Source organism: Macaca fascicularis, chromosome 7 (genome assembly GCF_037993035.2).
Source record: "Macaca fascicularis isolate 582-1 chromosome 7, T2T-MFA8v1.1".
In the NCBI taxonomy this organism is placed as follows: domain Eukaryota; kingdom Metazoa; phylum Chordata; class Mammalia; order Primates; family Cercopithecidae; genus Macaca; species Macaca fascicularis.
Window position 1 is genome coordinate 106852876 of NC_088381.1, and position 21852 is coordinate 106874727.

General features: G+C 37.2%; 1 protein-coding gene across 2 annotated transcripts in view; it reads right to left on the minus strand.

Moving 5' to 3' along the window:
• Nucleotides 1-3249: 3249 nt before the first annotated feature.
• The window catches only part of SEC23A (SEC23 homolog A, COPII coat complex component), an 80510-nt gene continuing 61907 nt past the window's right edge, over nt 3250-21852 (minus strand). The window contains exons 15-20 of one of the 2 annotated variants that reach the window (XR_012415739.1): nt 20551-20791; nt 16591-16752; nt 14193-14279; nt 12121-12276; nt 10432-10497; nt 3250-4657 (exon numbers count right to left, since the gene is read on the minus strand). Coding sequence is in view for 1 of the 2 variants with exons in the window: in XM_005561130.4 (XP_005561187.2) it covers nt 4568-4657; nt 10432-10497; nt 12121-12276; nt 14193-14279; nt 16591-16752; nt 20714-20791 (639 nt within the window). In the remaining variant the exon portion in view is untranslated. The remainder of the gene's footprint in view (nt 4658-10431; nt 10498-12120; nt 12277-14192; nt 14280-16590; nt 16753-20550; nt 20792-21852) is intronic. The other variant, XM_005561130.4, reaches the window with a different exon arrangement.

Here is a 21852-nt window from a genome sequence, read left to right on the forward strand (position 1 = left end):
ACAGCCAGTAGAGAATGCATTTGGTTTTGACACTAAATAGATACCAAATACAACACCTAAATGTCATGCTTGGGTACAACTAGAATCCCTCTCCAATACACCTTTTCAGCTGTGTCTTTTATACCATTTTTCTAGCAGAGAACTGGGGTACAATCTGATATATAGTATACAATGTTACGAGGCCAAAGTGTTTGGATTTTATTGGGAGGGCAAAAGGAAATGACTGAATCAGACCTATATTCAGAAATAGCACTATTGTTGCAGTGTGGAAAGTGAATTGAAAAGAGGAATAGAGACAAGGAGATTGGAGAAAGTAGGCTAGTTAGGAAGCTATTTCACCAAGCCAGGTGAGATATAATGAAGGCAGAATAACAGTAGGATAGAGAACTGGAAATAGATTACGGAAATACTAGAGAGGTTGAATTTTTACAATGTGGTTACCAAAGATATTGAGAAGAGTAAGAGTTGAAAATGATTCTTTGGTTTCTGGCCTGAGCTGGACAACTAAGTACACTCATTAGATGCAGTCTCTGAGTCTGGGGATATGAGAGGGAAGTCTATCAAGTGGGGAACAAAACAGAGAAATGTCAGCTCAGTTTTGGAATCTGCCAATAAAAGAATAAATTTATCCTGTTACATCTGTGTACATAGATGATGTCTAAGATCATTTTTAGAGATTATGCCAATAGAAGTAGTAGATTCAAAAATGAATTCCAAAACAGTTCTGGGTAATATATCAAAGCTACTCAGTGCTGCTAATAATTTAGCAAATATTCTTTATCCATCCTACTGTATTAGTCTGTTTTCACACTGCTATAAAGAACTACCTGAGACTGTATAATCTATGGAGAAAAGAGGTTTAATTGACTTACAGTTCCACAGGTTTAACAGGAAGCATGACTGGGAAGCCTCAGGAAACTTAGTCATGGCAGAAGGCGAAGGCGAAGCAAGCACGTCTTACCACGACAGAGCAGGAGAGCGAGGGAGCAAAGGCGGAAGTGCCACACACTTTTAAACGATCAGATCTCACGAGAACTAACTATTACGAGAACAGCAAGGGGAAAATCTGCCCCCGTGATCCAGTCACCTCCCACCAGGCCCCTCCTCCAATTTGACATGAGATTTGGGCAGGGACACAAACCCAAACCATATCATCCACGTTCTTTAAAAGAGTGCTGTGGTCTAAGCGTTTGGGTTCCCTCAAAGTTCCTATGTTGAAACCTAATCTCCAATATGACATTTAAGAGGTGGTGAAAGGGGAAAAGTTCCCTTAACCCCCTGGCTGGGTGTACGATGAGGGTGTGGCTCGCTTCTTCAGTTCCCCAATGCTCAAACCTCTAGGGGGGAGTATGCAGACAGGCAGGTGTGGGGTTCCCACCCCACAGCAGTGTTTAGGGGTGAATGTTCACAGCTGAAGCCCCACTGGGCGTGTGTTACAGTACGCTCTTTCAGTTTAGGCGTCTGCAGGCGGCTTGTGTCAGGTCAATTAGACCACCTGCCTTATTGCAAGGACAGAGGGCTTTCTGTATCCCAGGGTTTCTTGCCTTGGTGTACCGGGAGAATCGGATCCCACGTGGGCTTGAAGAATGAGTGCAAGGTTTTATTGAGTGAAAGTTCTCAGCAGATGGATGGGGAACCAGAAAGGAGATGGAGTGGGAAGGTGGTTTTCCCCTGGAGTCAGGCAGCTCAGCAGCCCGGGCCCTCCTTCGGAGCCCCAGCCCAACTCCGTGTCCTTCCACTGGTTGGCCTGTCGGTGTCTACTGGAGTCTCCAGTTGTACTTTTCGGCCGACCTGCGCCTCTCGACATCCTGCTGTTTTTGTGTTCTTCCGCCAAAGTGTTCCTTCTAATGTCCAGCTGCTTGTGTGTGCCCGCTAGGGTCTCTAGGTTGTTAAAAGCACAGGATGGGGGCATGGTGGGCCAGGGTGATCTTGGGAAGTGCAACATTTGGGCAGGAAAACAGAAATGCCTGTCTTCACCTAGGTCTGTGGGCACAGGCCTGGAGGTGAAGCCCTAGCCAAGGACCACGTCCTTCGCTTCCTAGCACTTCTCTGCCTCCCTCCCAGATCAGTGGGGCCTTTAGGAAGTGATTAGAGAATGAGGGGTACACCCTCATGAATGGGATTAGTGCTTTTACAAAAGGTGCCTGTGGAAGCTTGTTCATCTCTCTTCCTTCCACCATGTGAGGACACAAAGAAGGTGCCATCTACAAAGCAGAGAGCCATCACCAGACACCAACTCTACTTGATTGTGGACTTCCCAGCCTCCAGAACTGTGAGAAATAAATTTCCATTGGTTGTAAAATACCCAGTCTAAGGTATTTTGTTCTGGCAGCCCAAATAAACTAAGACAGGGCTAAACATTCTTTTCAATAGTCTATGTAAGTAGATAATTTAGAAATAGATAAATTATACACAAAAATGATCCCAGGCGATTGCTTTTAAATGGTAAGCTAAAAGGGTATGATAATGTATTTGTTCATCCTATCCCTAAATTCAGCTGTAATTGATTTAGAAGTAAAGGACAGTTTAGGGCTAAGTACCAAGACAAGAAACAATGGCACAACACCATTCTTAAAGGACATAACTTAAGAGAACAGGCAAATTAAACAGGTGTCATCATTACAATGTCTTTCCTCAATTCAAAATATGTGAACTTGGCTGGGTGCAGTGGCTCACACCTGTAATCCCAGCACTTTGGGAGGCCGAGGCAGGTGGATCACTTGAGGTCAGGAGTTCAAGACCAGCCTGGCCAATATGGTGAAACCCTATCTCTACTGAAAATACAAAACTTAGCCGGGCATGGTGACAGGCGCCTATAATCCCAGTTACTCGGGAAGCTGAGGCAGGAGAATAGCTTGAACCCAGAAGGTGGAGGCTGCAGTAAGTCGAGTGTGCCACGGCGCTCCAGCCTGGGCAACAGAGCAAGACTCTGTCTCAAACAACAACAAAAAACTACATGAACTTCTATCTCCCTTTTTAAAAACACACTAGCCTTATGACAAAAATGAGTAACTATTGGGAGTGATAAAAAATACTCTAAGATTGATTGTGGTGATGTGATTACATAACTTCATGAAAATATTCAAAATTATTGATTTGTGTACTTTAAGTAGATGAAGTGTATGATGTGTGAATTATATCTTAAAGTTGTTATTTTTTAAAGGAGTAGCTTTTAAATCTAATGATTTTAAATACTCTAATTTTACATTAGGCTTCTCAGGTTTTACTAGATTTCAAAATAGCCAGAAAAACAGTGAAAAGTATATTTTATTGGCATTTAGGCCTAGCACAGTTCAATTCAAATAAAATATAACAATGCAATTTATTTAAGCTAATTGAAAATAACATATAAACAATTTTTTCTTAAGTTTCTGTTTTACCATCATATGATTGTGTTCATGCAAGTACAATCATTAAAACTGTCCTCCTAAGCATATATCATAGCACCACCTTTTATTTGCAGTACTTGATATGTAAATTTCATTGTCAAAACATATCTGGCTTTATCAATGTAAACATATTTGCTACAAGTAAACTTTAAAGGTAAAAGTGAATACCAATGAATAAATCAAAATAGAACTGAGCATCACATGATATAATTAAGCAAACATTATATAATACTGTTATCAATAAGAACCACAACTTAATAAATTTCACAAAAAGGAAGGAAAAACAAAAAGTAATGTGTAAACTGCCAAAGTAGTGTTAAAATACTGAAGGATATAACATAAAATTTACCTCAGAAAAACAAGGGAAAAACAACAAAACCATGCTGTGAAAACTAAATTTGGTTTAGTAGTTACAACAGTCGTTTTACTGCAAAGGCTTACTAAAATGCACTCCAACAAAACAATTTATTTTCTATCTCCCTTTTTAAAAAAAACTGTTGTGTTTAGTCACATAGGTTGGATATTTTGTGGAAATTTCACATTTATTGTCAGCTGCGGGATAGTTACCCAAAAAAAACTTTCATCTCTAAACTATCTTTCCAAATAACCAAAAACATTATCATCATGAAAATTACCATTATAAAATCAAATAATTCCTAAACAAATCATAAAAATAAATCTGCCTTACCCTAGTAAGTACAGAAAAAGTGTATACATAAGTGCTGAAAATTACAGAAAAATATTCAATGAATAAGCAAAAATGTTCACATTTATCATTACTAATGTTTTTTAGCTTTCTGGCTAAAATTAAGGAACAAGTTTTTAAAAGGTGAGCAAGGAAATTCAGTGCCACTTTGGGTCTGTCTGCATTATACAAATAAATTACATCTGTAGTACAAGGCAGACTCTATTTTTATTAAACATAATTAAGTTATAAAGACCTCAAATTTCTAGAACCAGTTATAACACTGTGGTAAGCAAAATAAATTTGTTCTTATTGCTCTCATTATAATTCCAGCTTAATCTACAAATGTGAATATTTTCCCTATGTTGTCTCAAACCATACTAATACAAAAAATATAGAGCAATATCTGGTTTCCACAGATAAATGGAAAAAGGAAAAAATGAAATTTGAATATTATTTCATCTTCTTAAGTGTCTTTAACATGTTTAGCACTTCAAGCAGCACTGGACACAGCAAGTTTCTTCAAGTGATCCATAAACACTTGTAAACTAACATCATCTGTAAGAATAGGTGCTCCAGACTCCTAGAGGAAAAAAAGTATTTGTTATGATTAAAACATAGGGTGATACCATGGAATTTATACACAAATGTTTAAAATAGACAAGGAAATCCTTTGAAATAGAACAATGCCTATGCTCCTATTAAATAAAAAGAATCTAACTGGCCTCCGTCCCTGGTTCCTGGGAGGGAGACTCTACATCCTTAGAATTCCCGATAATAGGAGTGTCTTTATTCATAGGCTGATGGGATCACATATGAGTTTATGCTATGAGATGAGATGAATCAGGATGGCGGCTAGTCACCACAAAGACTAACAATGTAATTAGAGGCTTGGGGCTTTAAAAGAAAGCCTGACCTCCAGACCCTTTCTCCCTGGCATTTTAACAGAAATCCCAGCTGGAAGGAAGCAAACTCATAATATCATTTTTAAAATAAACTATGCTTCTCAACTTTTCAGGTCATTTTAATTGATTTCTGTAGGTTCCAAGTAATTAACAAGAGTTAGGGAAAATTCCTATTATCCATTTTAATAAAAACTGTGTTGACAGAATGATCTTGGTAACCCAATCCATTAACAATGAAACTTTACTTCAGCAAAAGAAGGTATTTCTAGAAGATTTTTTATCTGAATTTTATATTTTTCTTCTTATACTCAAGTTCTTCTTAATTATAAATATTCAATGTCTAAAACAGGGAAATTAAGTAATTTCAGCAAATTAATGGCAAATGTGAGACGAGAACTTACAGCTCCTGTGATTCTAGTCTGGCATAGCCACAAACATGCCATGACCTCTCCTGAATAAAGGGAAATCAATTTTATCGTGTTTATTCAAAAGAACTTGAAAGATCTGATAATGAAAGGAGGCAATCCCTTACTGAGATTAAGAACATAGAGTCTGGAGCCAGAATGCCTAGGCTCAAATTCTGGCTCTCCCACTTCCTACCCATATGACTGAAGAAGTTACTTAAACTATGTCTTGGTTTCCCCACGTGTAAAACAAGGATAATAACAGGACCTATCTTACACAGGTTGTTGTAATGATTAAATGAGTTAAATTCTAGAAAGCAAACAGAACAATACCTCATACAGAAAGCAAACAGAACAATACCTCGTACACACAGTAGACATACAACACGTTTTAGCTATTTTTATTGGTCCTTCTGTTGAAAAATCTGCAACAATGAAATACTTTTCTTTATTCTATATGCATAGCTAACATAGAGAATTACAAGTCTCAAAACTGTAACCTAAACCAATACAACCTCATGGTTCTTACTTTTTTCTTTCTGTTACTATGCCTGATTTTTTCATTTTACAATGTTTTCCATCTCAAGTCACGCAATCTCAGAGCCATTTCTCCGAGTCAAGACAAAATATGTGGATTTCCTAATTTACATACCACAGAGCTCCTACTTGAAATTATAAATACCAATGCTCAATTCAATTTTATAAAAATTAGCAGTTAGCTGATCTCAACTTTTCAAATGGATCCTTTTTCTATTCAAAATATATCCAAGATTAAGCAGAAAGGTACAAGCTTTACATTATTCAGTATACGAAGCACTACAGCAACAGAGGCCTCCAGCACCGTCACAGAAGTGTTGCAGTGGCGCCCTCTTACGGCCGTTCATGGATAATACTTATCATAGGGTCCTTGATTTCTGACCCCCAAAAAATCCTGTGAGTTATTAGAGTCCATTAATTTTTAGTAAAATGCTTGTTTACTAAGTTATTTCCCTTAAATGCAATCAGCAAATTAATGATTAAAAATTCAGAATCTGGAGTCTGACAGACCTTGGCTAAAATCTAGACCCTGCCACAGTTTAGCTACATGATCTTGCATAAAATACTTAATCTGTATGAGTCTCAATTTCCTCTCATGAAATATAGGATTACTAGTATCCACCTTACAAAAGTTAATTAAATGAGAGTACACTGAAAGATAGTGACTAAAACGTAGTAGATTCAGTTTATTAGATATCATGATTATTAAAATGTTAACATCATTACTCATAAAAATCTTAAGAAAGACCTGAGCACTCTTATTTATGCCTGTAATGCCCCTACTTCCAGGCAGTAACAATTACACTTCATAGTTTAAAATAGGTTTCCTTTCCCATGTTAAATATAAGAAGTGACTTTTTTTTCCATTGATAACAGTGAAAACTAATAGCTAATATTTACTGAGTATTACTGTCCATTTCAAGCACCTTTTATTAAACTCTATAGACAAGGAAGTGAAAACAAAGAGAAGTCAAGTAACTTGCAGAGTCTGCATTTTCCATTACCAGCCTTCCACTCTTCCAAGATTAGTCTCCTTTACTTGTTATAACCTCCCCACCTTTTAGAACTTTTGGACCTTGGATTCAATTTATTTATCTATATTAAAAAAACTCCTTAACTCCTAACCACCTCCATAGATTTCCAATATTCTAATCTCTGCTCTCTCCTGTCCAGATCTATTGTATTCAATATATGCTACGTTTAAGGTGCTATGGAAAATCAAAAATGAAAATGACAGTTATTGCCTCAAGTAATTAATAATCTAACAGGAGCAATGCCATAAGAAATGGAGGGGGGAAAAGGGATGACAGGACAGGGATATTACACAAATTCAATCATGCAATTGTAGGATGGTGCTATGGTTTGAATATCCATCCCTTCTAAAACTCATTTTGAAAATCCCCAATGTGGCAGTATAAAGGCAGGGCCTTTACGAGGTAACTGGGTCATAAGGCCCTCATGAAACAATTAAAATCTATTCATGGATTTTCTCAGGCACAGTGGCTCACACCTGTAATCCCAGCACTCTGGGAGGCCGAAGTGGGCAGATCACGAGGTCGGGAGATCGAGACCATCCTGGCCAACATGGTGAAATCCCGTCTCTACTAAAAATACACAAAAAAATTAGCTGGTATGGTGGTGTGCACTTGTCGTCCCAGCTACTCAGGGGGCTGAGGCAGGAGAATCACTTGAACCCAGAAGGCGGAGGTTGCAGTGAGCCAAGATCGCGTCACTGCACTCCAGCCTGGCAACAGAGCAAGACTCCGTCTCAAAACACAAAACAAAACAAAACAAACAAACGAAAAACATTATGGAAGCATGCTCTAGAAATTTTTAGTAAATAAAATGGGCCCTCACCACTGCTGCAAAAGTCTTCTATTAATCTTGTTTATTTTTGTATTCTTTACAACTGTTTTTAATCTTTTCTAGTTTTTTGGTCCTTAACTCCAGCCTTTTTCACTCCTAAATAATCTCATATTATTGAAAAGAAACAGGCAATTATTCAATGTGAGTTTTCACTCCACCTAAAAACCTTTCTGTCTTCACCCTTCTTACCTTTTGCTTTTGCAGAAATAAGTGTCCTGCCTCCTTACCAATGCTTAACCTCCATATAGTGCTTATGATCATATTCTCTCCTGAGGATCTTAAATATCTGTTCTTTTGTGTCTTTCCTATACTGGCTCTTTATGCTTGGTCTCCAAATAAGTTCTGTGCCCTTACTGTAATAACAATCATCTGCCTATCCTACTGCTCATCCTCAGGTTAAATCTGTAAAAGAATCATTCATACTTTCAACCTCCGCTTCTTTGCCACCCACTAATTTCTTAATAAATGTGTCTTCTTACTCAACTACCATACTAAAGCCACTTACAGAAGGCCACAAATAACCTATCCATCAAATCCAAGCACCTTTTCTCACTCTGTATCCCCCTTCAACTGTCTGCGGCATGTCTCTTTGTTACCTCCTTCTTCTTCCTTCTATAGAGTCACCTTTTATGACACACTACTTTTCATTCTGCCTCTCTGATAATTCACTAGACACTCCTACTACTTGTACTCCCCTGAAGTTTCTTGTCTCATCTCTCCTTTACCTCTTTACTCTCTCTTTAGACAAGCATTTACTGTGATGACTTTAAGTATCACCTTTCTCGTCCTTGCCCTGACCATCAAACCCAAATTGCCAACAGCCTACTCAACATGGCCATAATCAATATAGTCATCTTATTGTGGCTCAATAAGGCCTTCTAGGTAGTATCTCAAACTCAGTGTCTAAACCAAACAATTTCTCTCCACTCTCTCATTTATTGACACATGTTCTCCTGGTCACTCAGGCTCAAAACCCCAAAATACCCTGTTTCCCCTCACCTATTTTTTAAAAATTCAAGACTACATTAAAGTTGAGAGAGAAGTACAATAAACACCCACATAGCATACCTAAATCCTAAATTAACTGTTAACATTTTGCCACATATGCTTTATGTTTCTACATTACTTTTCCTTTTTTCTTCTTTTTGTTGAATAACTTCTGGAAATTGAAGCCATCATGACATTTTATCCCTAAATACTTCAATATGTATCTCCTAAGATCAAGAAGAATCTCCCACATAACCACACCATTATCACTCTCAAGAAATTTAGTAATTCTGTACTAGTTATCTGATATATGATCTATATTCAAATCTCACAAATCATCCCAATTATATTCTTTATAGCTATTCTCTCTCTCTAATCCAGGATCCAATCAGAATTCAGATTTTGTGCATAGTTGCCATGCCCTGGAATACTTACTTTCCTGCAACTTCTAATCAAGTCCTATTGAGTCTACTTTTGAAATATCTCCCAAATCTATTCCTTTCACCATCTTGTCTTTATTCCCTCTCACTTGGATTATTTTCATAAATATACTTTCAATCTACAGATTGCTTCCATTTAATCTTAAGATTCAACTATACTATCTAAGACTCAAATCTGCCCCTCTGTCCACCTTCAATGACTCTCCATTACTTACCAAATAAATATTCAACTTCTCACTCCTCAACCTGACATTCAAGATCCTCCACAATTTAGTTGTACAACACATTTCCGTTTTATGTTCTTCTAGTCAGCTCTACATGTAGTCTTTTATCTTTGCCCATACTATTCTCTACCTAGATTTCCCTTCCTCATGCAATTTCCAATTACCAAAATAACCATTCTTTAAATGAAATGTTTCTTTTTTCTGAACTCTTTTCTGATTACATACCCTCTTCCTGCTACCACCATGTGACCTCCTTCCATCTTCCTCTTCTAACCTTTTAATACTTGATAGCTTTCTAACGACAAATATCCCATTCTGCCTTGTCATTTACTTAGTTATGTATCTTATCTCTAATATTAGACTACAAGCTCTTCAAAGGCATGGTTAATAACTGCACCCTAAAGAGCCAATACAAAGTCCTAAACATACTGGACACTCAATAAATGTTGATATATTATACCAAGAGGTTAATACCTTTTTTTTTTTTTAAGAGATGGAGTCTTGCTATGTTGCCCAGGTTGGTCTCAAACTCCCGGCCTCAAGTGATCCTCCTGCCTCAGCCTCTCGAGCAGCTGGGATTGCAGGCATAAGCCACCACACCCAGCAGGACTTTTACCAAATTAAACTATACCAATAATGATTTGCAGGGTTCCTGCCCCTCCTGCTCAACTATGATTCCTGGCCTCTCTTGGCTTATTGTAGCCTTTTGTGGTTCACAACCTAGCATTAAACTTGAGTCACCACTTCTTGTCTTATACACTTTATTGCTTTCTGTCTCAAGGGTATAGTGCTAAACTTGGAGTCTATTTGATAGGATCACTTTTTTTCTATGGTGTCACCAAATATTAATTCTGTTTTCTACTCTCATTTTTATATTACTTTTCCAACAGAAATCATTACTAAATACACAGGAAAAAAAAATGTAGCTTTCACTAAAATAACAAACAATAAATACACAAAGAAATAATTTCCAAGACCTGCTATTTAAACTTACCTGCCCCCAGGCATACATATTATTATGAGTCTGTGAAGGGTTGACTTTTGAAAGGAGGAAACGGGCCTTAAAAGCAAAGAAGAAATAACATTATCCACAGAAAATTTCAGTCAATATCAGCTGAATAATTATATCATGCAAAATCAATTTTATTTAGTACGTGTTGGTAAAATTAATTTTATTAAATTAATTTTTAAAATATTAAACTTTGAAATGTATAGGTCACTATGTGTTACAAATAAACAATAAATGCACCTCTTCTCTCCAAATCATACATCCAAAATAACAAATACATTGTTGAATCCAAAACTCAGCATATAAAAATTATGTGTGCAACAATTATGACAAGGTTAGTGTGAAATTACGAAATACTCGGTCAGAAGTTCAAAATCCCAAAAAATGATAAAAATAAAAGCCATAAAAATCTGTGTGTTCTTTTGTTTAAAATAATGACCCTTATACTTTCTTAAACCACAGGTGATTCTATGAGACAAGTGATCCAACATTTCATCCTTCTACCCACTTGTCATCATGAAAATAATAACCAGAGTAAAAGAGGAAAATGGTAATACACATAGTGAGATGTCAATGAAAGAACCAGTAAGATTTTTAATTCATAATGGAAGCACATAGACAGAAACATCTTTTGAAGTTTAGTATCATACAAAATCTTTTTGTACTCTCTAAGGAATCAGTTTAACCTAACAGTGAAGAGCACTGGCCCTGGAGTACTGGACTCAAATCCCACTCCTGCATTTACTGTGTTTCCTTGGCCATAAGTAACCTAGATCTCAGTTTTATTGTCTGTTAAATGAAAATAACACTAGAATTCTTATGAGGATCAAATGAGATAAGGCATGCAGAAGTACTTTGCAAATTCTCAATAAGAAATAACTCATGTAAATACAGTAAAACTAATAACAATTATCATTTCTGAGTAATAGTTATTGACATTTGCTACCTATTTTATAATACCATACTAGGCATTAGGGAATACAAAGCATAGTCCCTGCCTTCAAAGAGCAAGTAAAACAAATGAATAACAACTTACAATTAATTTATTACAACTCTTTTAAGAATTACAAAAGAGAAGTAAGAAGTATTTTATGAGAGTATGTTAAGAAACCTAACTTAGCCTTCTGAAGGTCTCAAAGCAACTGTGTATGTATGTACATGTATCTAATGTATATGTATCCTCATAATCCTAAAAACCACAAAACCTTTTCATAATACCACAGTGTTTTCCTATTACATAAAATTTTATTTTCTAGAAAACTGGAATAATGGAATGAAGACAATGAAAAAATGTAAGTTACCACAAATGTCATATTCATAGACTTTAAGAGTAAATAAACAGCTTTAAGAAAAGTATATTATTTTCCAAGCTGCTCACATCTTCTTGTTCAACCAAAGCTAGTATATCACCACAATGCCATCCTGGCCCTGTTCAGGAAGCTAGGCTAGAGACAGGAGATGATGGAAACTGCCAAGTTTAGGCAACTAGTCAATAATCTTACTGCTTTGCTCTCAAAAGCTAATGCAAAAAGTAAGCACTAATACCTTCCCCTCCTATCTCCTTACCTTTCTGTCCGCTTTATGAAGCAATCTATTAAAATCAGAAGGCAAGGAGGTACACCTCACTGCAAACCTAACAACAAACAAACACACAAACAAATTAACACTACTTACCTGGCTGCCTCCATGTTCAGTGTCAATGTATCTTGGCATTGGAAATCTGGAGTGAAGAATTTCCTGTGCATCATCCACTGGGGCTTGCAGAAGGTGGCGGAAATTTTCATATTCAGGCATGTCCTGGTATCCTGACTTCCGCCACTGTGCTATGGTCTAATTTTAAAACAATTAAAGAAATTACTTTAAATTTCTTGCCCATCCAAAAATCTTGAGGTTTTTCCAAAGACAGTAATCTTTAGAAACTAAGAAAATTATAGACCATTATTCCATTTACCTCAATTTTTTTAAAGTTAAAAACATTAATTTCAGTAGAGAAAATATTCTTAATAAATATAAAATTAGAATATTTCTTCTCCTTTAAAAGTAAAATGAAAGAATACTTAGGTAAGTCAGAAAATTTTTAAAACACTATGCTTACCAAATGAATGTTAGTTAAAAGCTATCTACCTAAGCTTATGATGCGTGAAAGCAATTGAATCAATCCATTTATTAAGGTAAGTAGCTCTAAAAACCATGTAACTAAATTATCTAAAATCTTATGCCTGGTTTATTTTCTAAGTTAGCTGAATCAGTCAACACATTCTTCTATAGCTTTATACCTCTGTATAAAACAATCATGTGCATTTCTGATTTCTCCTTTAACAAGCTACTTGAAAAAGTAAAAATCACCATAAAAGAAACAAAAAGCAAAAAAAAAAAAGCTCTGTCAGTATTACAGGTTTTTTTATTTTTTAACAGAGGCAACGAAGTTAAAACAGGTATTATTCTTAACAAGTAAAGGGCATTAGAAACTGGTATCAACTAAAAATAATTTACAATAATAATAATAATTAAATCTTTTAAAAGTCCTGGGTAGGTCAGGCATCACGTGATGGCTCACGCCTGTAATCCCAGTACTTTGGGAGGCTGAGGCGGGTGGAACACCTGAGGTCAGGAGTTCAAAACCAGCCTGGCCAACATGGTGAAAACCTGTCTCTACTAAAAGTGCAAAAATTATCTGGGCGTGGTGGCGTGCGCCTGTAGTCCCAGCTACCCAGGAAGCTGAGGCAGGAGAATCACTGGAACCCAGGAGGCAGAGGCTGCAGTGAGCCAAGATAGTGCCACTGCACTCCAGCCTGGGTGAAAGAGCAAGACTCAGTCTCAAAAAAAAAAAAAAAAAAAGTCCTGGGTAGTACTATTTAAAAGAATATTTTGAGCAATGTCTTTATTATTACAGTACAAACCTTTTTAAAAATTTTTTTTGTAGAGAGGGGGTCTCACTATGATGCCCAGGTTAGTCCTGAACTCCTGGGCTCAAGTAATCCTCCTGCCTTGGCCTCCCAAAGGACTGGAATTAGAGGCATGAGCCACCACACCCAGCCACAGTGCAAATCTAAAATCATTTACAATTAAAGCAACTGAAAAAATTAATCTACAGAAGTTACTAAAATACTAGACTATAAGTTTGAGAGCAGATCTGTGAAAAAAGAACATCTATATCTTCCAAAGCATCCAAAGGAAGCACTTAACAATTGGCTGAATTAATAACTGAAGGAATGAATCAAGGTCTGCTAAATACCTGGATTAAAGCTTAATAGCTACTAAAATCTTCTGCTCTCTGTAATCATTTACCATTCCGATTAAGTGAAGTTACAAATTTTAATTCATGTATGCTTTAAGTGAGTTTTCAAGATCATGTAGAACACTTAATAATAACTTATAACGATTGCATAACATAAAAGGAAAGCCTGCCCACTGACGAAGACTGACCTTTCCCCTCTTAATGTTTTCAGGTAAAAGCCAAAAGTGCCCTTTGTCTATGTACAGTCAGTGTTCTTACTTTCACAACACTATGCTTTGTGCAAAATCCAATCGTGTGTGGATGAATGAATAAAATAATCACATGTGGGTAAATTGCAATTGAAGCCTAAAACCTTATAGTAGGCAGAACAATATTTTATATATACTTCATAAAAATGGAAATCAAAGTTTATCATAGATGAAACACTAGCCATACAATAAGAGGGAAGAAAACTTTTCTAAGTAAAAAGACTTTACATGCATAGCTTTAAACGCTATTGAAATCTTACCTCACCATGATAAATCAAAATCTGGAAGAATGTGTCCATGAGAAGAATACGATCTGCAAGAATGCTACTGCTATCAAGAAGAACCGGCTAACATAAAGAAAACAATGAGAAATGAGGAAAAAGGAAAAATAAACTACTTAACAGTATAAAATAGATGTTTCCAGGTTATTTTCCAAGTTTCCTTTTTCTTTTTTTTTTTTTTTTTTTTCTTTTGTAGACAGGGTCTTACTCTGTCACCTAGGCTGGTGTGCAGTGGCATGATCTCAGCTCACTGCAGCCTCAAACTCCCAGGCTCCAGCAATCCTCCCACCTCAGACCCCCAAGTAGCTGGGACTATAGGTGTGTAACACCACATCCAGCTAACTTTTTCATTTTTTTTTTGTAGAGACAGGGTCTCACTGTGCTTCCTAGGCTGGTCTCAAATTCCTGGACTCAAGTGATCCTCCTGCCTCAGCCTCCCAAAGGCTGAGATTATAGGCTCACCACTAAATTTGAAATTTAGGCCACTCACTACACATGGCCTAAATTTCAAATTTATATTTTATTACTTAACATCTCTTGCTATTATGAATTCTTACAGTGTACTTTAATTTTTTAAGGAATCTCTTTAATCTGAGGTAAAAAACAATTTAAAAATAGAGTAAGGTCAAGAAGAATTCAAGGATAACTCCTAAGCCTAATGGGGAAAGGCCTGGGATAGAACAAATTTGGAGCACATGGGAAAATAGTTCTGCATATGAAATGAAAGGGAGTAGTCTGAACTGATGACGTAAATTTAGGTCTCACATGCACAAAGATGGTAATTAAAGCTATGGGATTAGACTACATCACTGAGAGAGAAGGAAGACAGGGAAAGCCAGAAGACTGATCCCTTAAACATGTCAACACTTAGAAGTCTGAAAGGGAAAAGCTAGGACAAGACTGAGAAGGAACGGTGAGCGAGTAAGAGGAAAACCAGGAAGGTATAGTAGGTGTCACAGAAGCCTAGCGCAAAAGGTTTTCAAGGACTGAGTACTAGTGAGGACTAGGTAAATACTGTTGAGAGCTCTGGTGAGATGTAGGACATTGGTGATCTTTAAAAGAGCCATTTCAATATAATGTTAGGGATAAAAGTCTTACTTATATAGGTTGAGAAGACAATGTGAGGTGAGAAAGTATAAACAACAAATAACTTTTTTGAGTTCAACTCTCACCAGGAGCAGAGAAATGGGGTGGTAGTTATAGAAAGCATGGGTCATGGTGGGTGGGTTTTGTCCGTTTTTTGTAAACATGAGTGTTGTTATGGTTTCTATGTTATTTAATAAGAATGATCCAGATGGACAGAAAGTAATGATATAGGACAGAAAGAAGATAACTCCAAAAGCAAACCCCTAAGAAAATGAAGCTGATAGGATTCATGGATTAAATGAAAAGGTTGAAATTTAATGGGAGCAGGCACTAGGGATAGTGGGATTCCAATTTTCTTCTAAACACTATTCTACATTTTTCAGATGTCTACAATGTATGTGTATTACTCAGAAGAAAAAAAAAGTTATTTCTAAAACATTCCTGATTCAAAGAATATGAGGCCAAAATAGATACAGCCAAACCAACATATTAAAAGTATATATTTTCCTAGAAAAACAGAAACTATTTGACAAATTACAAAAAAATTATTGTAACGAAATAAAACATTTTGCCCACTATTTTATAAAACCGTGAATAATAGTATCATGAGGGATCATTAATCAATAGATATTTTAAATATTCTCTTTATATTGACCTTACTAAAGTATTTTCAAATACAGTAACTACATACTTTCAAGTAGTAAAACAGATCATTTTAACTATAGAATGGAAAAATCGTTCATTTGGTAACAGTTTAAAATAAGTGGAACAGTTTGCTAAGAAGGTTAAATGGATAACTTTATCAATCTTCTAAGCATATGTCTTTATAGTCAACTATTTTTTATGTTCTCAAAAAAACAAAGGAAAATGAGATTAAAACAAGAGACTTTGTTTAGACAGAATGTCATAACTGTCATAGACACTAAATTCTGGAATAAGCTACAGTCTACAGAATCATAATCACTTCTGGACGTTGTTAAAGACACAAAGAATAATCATATGCTTTGGAGGATTTGATCAACCAAATGGCTGGACAAAATGATCTAAAAGTCTCTTCCATCTCATTTAAAAAAAAAGAATTTTTAACAATCTTCTAATACAGCCTACGTGGTATCTAGCATATAGTAAACATTCATAAATATTTTAAGTGAATATATAAATAGGTTGAGATTTCCATTCATTTAAATTCTTATATTTAGTAACTATATCTATTTTTTTAGTTGTTTTCACTTTTTTTTAATGCCACACATTGCAATAACAAGACCAATTTATTTTTTTCTGTCCCTCTTACCTCTGGTGGTCCATTAAAAGAATATGCATACAGGATAGGCTGAATCATAATTAGAGACTGGGTCAGATCCTGACGCATAAAATGGTGACGATAATATGAACTCTCATCAGGACTATTGTTAAAAACTTGCAGGAAAGAAGATCTTCTTAAATGAAACATAAACTGTAAGATAAACATGTGAGATAGTTGTTACTGATTTTAATATTACAACAGGTGTTTACTATTAGCAAAAACATTTGATTACAAACTATTAACAACATAACAAAACATGTTATTACAAGAATTTATATCCCTCAGAAAGGAATCCTATTCACGAAATTTATCAGTAGCCTAAAAATAAAATTCTGGCCGGGCGCAGTGGCTCATGCCTGTAATCCCAGCACTTTGGGAGGCCAAGGCGGGTGGATCACCTGAGGTCGGGAGTTCGAGACCAGCCTGACCAACATGGAGCAACCCCATCTCTCCTAAAAATACGAAAAATTAGCCGGGCGTCGTGACGCATGCCTGTAATCCCAGGTACTCAAGAGGCTGAGGCAGGAGAACTGCTTGAACCCAGGAGGTGGAGGTTGCAGTGAGCCGAGATTGCGCCATTGCACTCCAGCCTAGGCAACATGAGCAAAACTCCATCTCAAAAATAAATAAATAAATAAATAAATAAATAAATAAATAAAATTCTACAAGAAAAAAATTAAAGAAAGAAAGAAAAAAAAATTTTAGGCCGGGCGCGGTGGCTCAAGCCTGTAATCCCAGCACTTTGGGAGGCCGAGACGGGCGGATCACGAGGTCAGGAGATCGAGACCATCCTGGCTGACATGGTGAAACCCCGTCTCTACTTTAAAAAATACAAAAAACTAGCCGGGCGAGGTGGCGGCGCCTGTAGTCCCAGCTACTCGGGAGGCTGAGGCAGGAGAATGGCGTGAACCCGGGAGGCGGAGCTTGCAGTGAGCTGAGATCCGGCCACTGCACTCCAGCCTGGGCGGCAGAGCGAGACTCCGTCTCAAAAAAAAAAAAAAAAAATTTAAGTTAAAGTAAGAAAAGGATGGCTGGGCATGGTGGCTCACACCTGTAATCCCAACACTCTGGGATGGCTTGAGGCCCAGAAGTTGGAGACCAGTTTAGGCAGCATAACATGACCTTGTCTGTATTTAAAAGAAAAAAAAAAAGACAAAAACCCCTTGCTCAAATCTAAGTTATTCAGAGGCTGGTGCCAGGTAGTAAACCATGACCATTCTTTGTTTTTAATCCTCCCCCCCGACCATATCTTTGGGCTTTTTCATTACTACTCATTACCAACACCAAAAGATTCTAAGAAGATATAAAAATAAACTACAAATTTTCTACTTATAAATGGCTGATATGATTTGACTGTGTCCCCACCCAAATCTCACCTTGAATTGTCAATTCAAGTTTACTTGTCAAGGTAGGGCCAGGTGGAGAGAACTGAATCATGTCGGGGGACAGTTTCCCCCATACTGTTCTCGTGGTAGTAAGTCTCAGGAGATCTGATGGTTTTATAAATGGGAGTTCCCCTGCACATGCTCTCCTGCCTGCTGCATTGTTAAGATGTGTCTTGCTTCCCCTTAGCTTTCCGCCACGACTGTGAGTCCTCCCCAGCCATGTGGAACTGTGAGTCAATTAAACCTCTTGGCCAGGCATGGTGGCTCACGCTTGTAATCCTAGCACTCTGGGAGACTGAGGCAGGTGGATCACCTGAGGTTGGCAGTTCAAGACCAGCCTGGCCAACATGGTGAAACCCCATCTCTACTAAAATTACAAAAAAAGATTAGCCAGATGTGGTGGCACGCGCCTGTAACCCAGCTACTCGGGAGACTGAGGCACAAGAATTGCTTGAACTAGGGAGGCAGAGGCTGCAGTGAGCTGAGATGGCGTCACTGCACTCCAGCCTGGGTGACAGAGTGAGACTCTGTCTCAAAAATAAATAAATAAATAAATAAATAAATAAACAAACCTCTTTCCTTTATAAATTACCCAGTCCCAGGTATGTCTATTAGCAGCATGAGAACTAATACAATGACTTAAAAATTGTACTGGGAAGGGTCTACACTGATATAACACACACACACACACACACACACACACACACACACACCCATATAATTTCTTAATATTTAACGTTTTCCCTATACCTAAGAAACATTCTCCAGATTTTGTTTCACTGCTTCTTTCTCCTTTCACTTTCTTCCCCTCCACCTACTCCTCACATGAAGGAAATCAAAGAGTCTGAGTTAGACCTGAATAATGGATAGCTACATTGGGTCTTTGATAAAACTGATTAAGATCAGCCAGAAAGTATTCCCACTTGTCTTTAGACACTTCTCTTAAATTCCTCCAACCCTCAGGTCCCAAGTGCCTATATGTTGCTCCTGTCTGGGACTCATTCAACAGTTTTCTCCCAACATATCACTCACTGAAATTCTCATTCCTATTCTGTTTTCAGGATCTACAATTCATTGAGAGGCTCTTGCATCCCTTACTACTTCAGTCATTCCTGTTTACTCACAGAAATGACTAATTGGCAAATGTTAGGTAATATTTTGGGGATGAAGACTTCCCTTAAATTTGGTCTATGCCATCTTTTAGAAGACTATCAGACTTTGAAAACCCAAGACAAAAGGTATTCCAGGGTCCCCTGCTTCCTACTTCCAGGAAAGGGAGAAAGATGGAAATCTCCAGATCTCACTGAAGATCTAAAAGCCCAACAAGAAGGCTTGAGGCAGGGACAGAAGAGAAAGAAAGGAAAGTGTGGAGATACTTAGTCAAATACTTAGGCTAATGTCCTCAATCATTTTCCTATTAGTTTCTGCTACAAAAATGACAAAACAAAGAATTTTACATGCCTTAAGACAAGTAGACCTTGCCTTTTCCTAATTCTCCAAAATCTCGCCAGAGGTTTTAGGGAAGTCTCCCCTCTATAAGCATGGAGTTTCTGGGTTATAGATTAATCAACAATAAAGGATCCTCAAAACAAAAAAACAAAAAACAGAGCAGCTCTGAAAAAGAAAGCTGATGCTTTAAACAAAGTTCTCATGGGCAAAAATATGAATTTCCACATCTCAATATTAATCATCCTTCCAAGTTAAGCTAAAAGGCCACCTCCTCCTTCAAAAGATATATAAAATCATCCATTTAGAAGGATTCCTTTAAGTTTCCTTTAAATTCTATATATCTCTCATAGCATTTCTCAGTTTCTGTTCTGTGCTGTTTATGTGTATTTCACATCTTGCCCTTTAGACTAAAAGCTCCTTGTAAGAGGGATCCATCTCAGTCACCTGTATCCTCCTAAAGTTCCTTGCACATAGTACTGTGAACACAGAGACTTAAAAGTATCTATCAAATCAACAGGAGGATGGAGGGATAGATTCCAGTGCTCCAGGTGGAAAACATTCTGTAAGGTAAATCAAATTAGTTTCTTTTCTATTTATCTAGTCTGGCCCCATAAAATTGTTCTCAGGTGTGATACTATACTACAAGACTAGCTAACTGGTACAATAACCTCAGATGAAGTCCTTCTGGTACCACTATAATTAGGTCCCCTTATGTCAAATGGAAAACTAACCAGCCTGACACCTAATTCTGTCCACTGCAGGGTTCCAGTGTAAGTCTCTATTCACCACAAATAAATGACTATTTGCAAGGCCAATATAAAAATACTATATACTTTTCACCAACTACTCACAGCACAATATTAATTTCTTAGCTATCCCAAACTTATCTAACGAAAAGAATAACCCAATAAAATAGGTACTATAAAAAGAGCAATAAAAAAGGAAAAATGAGGCTCAATGCTACTGGCCGCACAAGAAAAGAATATGGATCTGGCTGGGTGTGGCAATCTTAGCACTCTGGGAGGCCAAGACAGAAGGACTTCTTGAGGCTAACAGTTCAAGACCAGGCTGAGCAACATAGCAGGAAACCATCCCTACCAAAAAAAATACACACCTGTAGTCCTGGCTACTCAGGAGGCTGACTAAGCCCGGAGTTCCAGGTTACAGTGAGCTATGATGGAGCCACTACACTTCAGCTTGGGTGACACAGTGAGAGCCTGTCTCTAAAAAAGAAAAAAAAAGGAAAAGAAAAGAATACGAATATTTTACCTACTTACCTGTGGATAAAGGGAGAAAGTTTCTGAAAATCTGAAGGAACTTGGGTCATCTTTATGATATTCTCCAAATTTCTGACACTAAATAAAATAAAATGTGTTAGTAATTTATTTCCTGGAATAAAAGCTAACACTGTTGCCTATAAATATTCTATTTACAAGAAGTTACCAATCATCAGGAAGCAGATACTTGATAAAGGATAAAATTATAGTATTACTTATAGACTTACCAAGAGACAAAACCAAAGAAAAAACATTAAATTTCAGAAACAAATACCACATTGCCCCAATGTAATTAATAACTCACCTTAAAATATTTGGATATTTTTTAACTAAGTATCTCTCACAACAAATAAAGAGCTCTTAGATAACAACAAAAAAGTTCAACATGTGCCCTGAAACACCAAAAAGGCTGGCACAGTGACTGACGCCTGTAATTCCAGCACTTTGGGAAGCCAAGGCAGGAGGACCGTTTGTGCCTAGGAGTTCAAGACCAGCCTGAACAAAATAGCAAGACCTCCATCTCTATTTAAAAAAAAAAAAAAAAAAATTTGGCGATGCACAGTGGCTCACACCTGTAATCCCAGCACTTTGGGTGGCCGAGGCAGGAGGATCACAAGGTCAGGAGTTTAAGACCAGCCTGGCCAACATGGTGAAACCCTGTCTCTACTAAAAATACAAAAATAAGCCAGGCATAGTGGTGCACGGCTGTAATCCCAGCTACTTGGGAGGCTGAGGCAACAGAATTGCTTGAATCCGGCAGGCAGAAGTTGCAGTGAGCCAAGATCGTGCCACTGGACTCCAGCCTGGGTGGCAGAGCAAGATTCTATCTAAAAAAAAAAAAAAAAAGTTTTGAGCCAGGTGTAGTGACTCATGCCTATAATCTGAGCACTCTGGGAGGCCAACGCAGGAGGATCACTTGAGCCCAGGAGTTTGAGACCATCTTGGGCAACACAGTGAGATACTGTCTCTACAAAAAATTTTAAAAATTAGGAAAAAAGAAAAGAAAAGAAAGAGATGAACAGATCCCTGAAGTTGGATGCACAATGGATCTGAACAAGAGACTGAGAGTAGAGGCAGTAAATCATGTGTGGATACCAATATCTTATGTGATAAATGACTTAGGTGATAACGCACTTTAG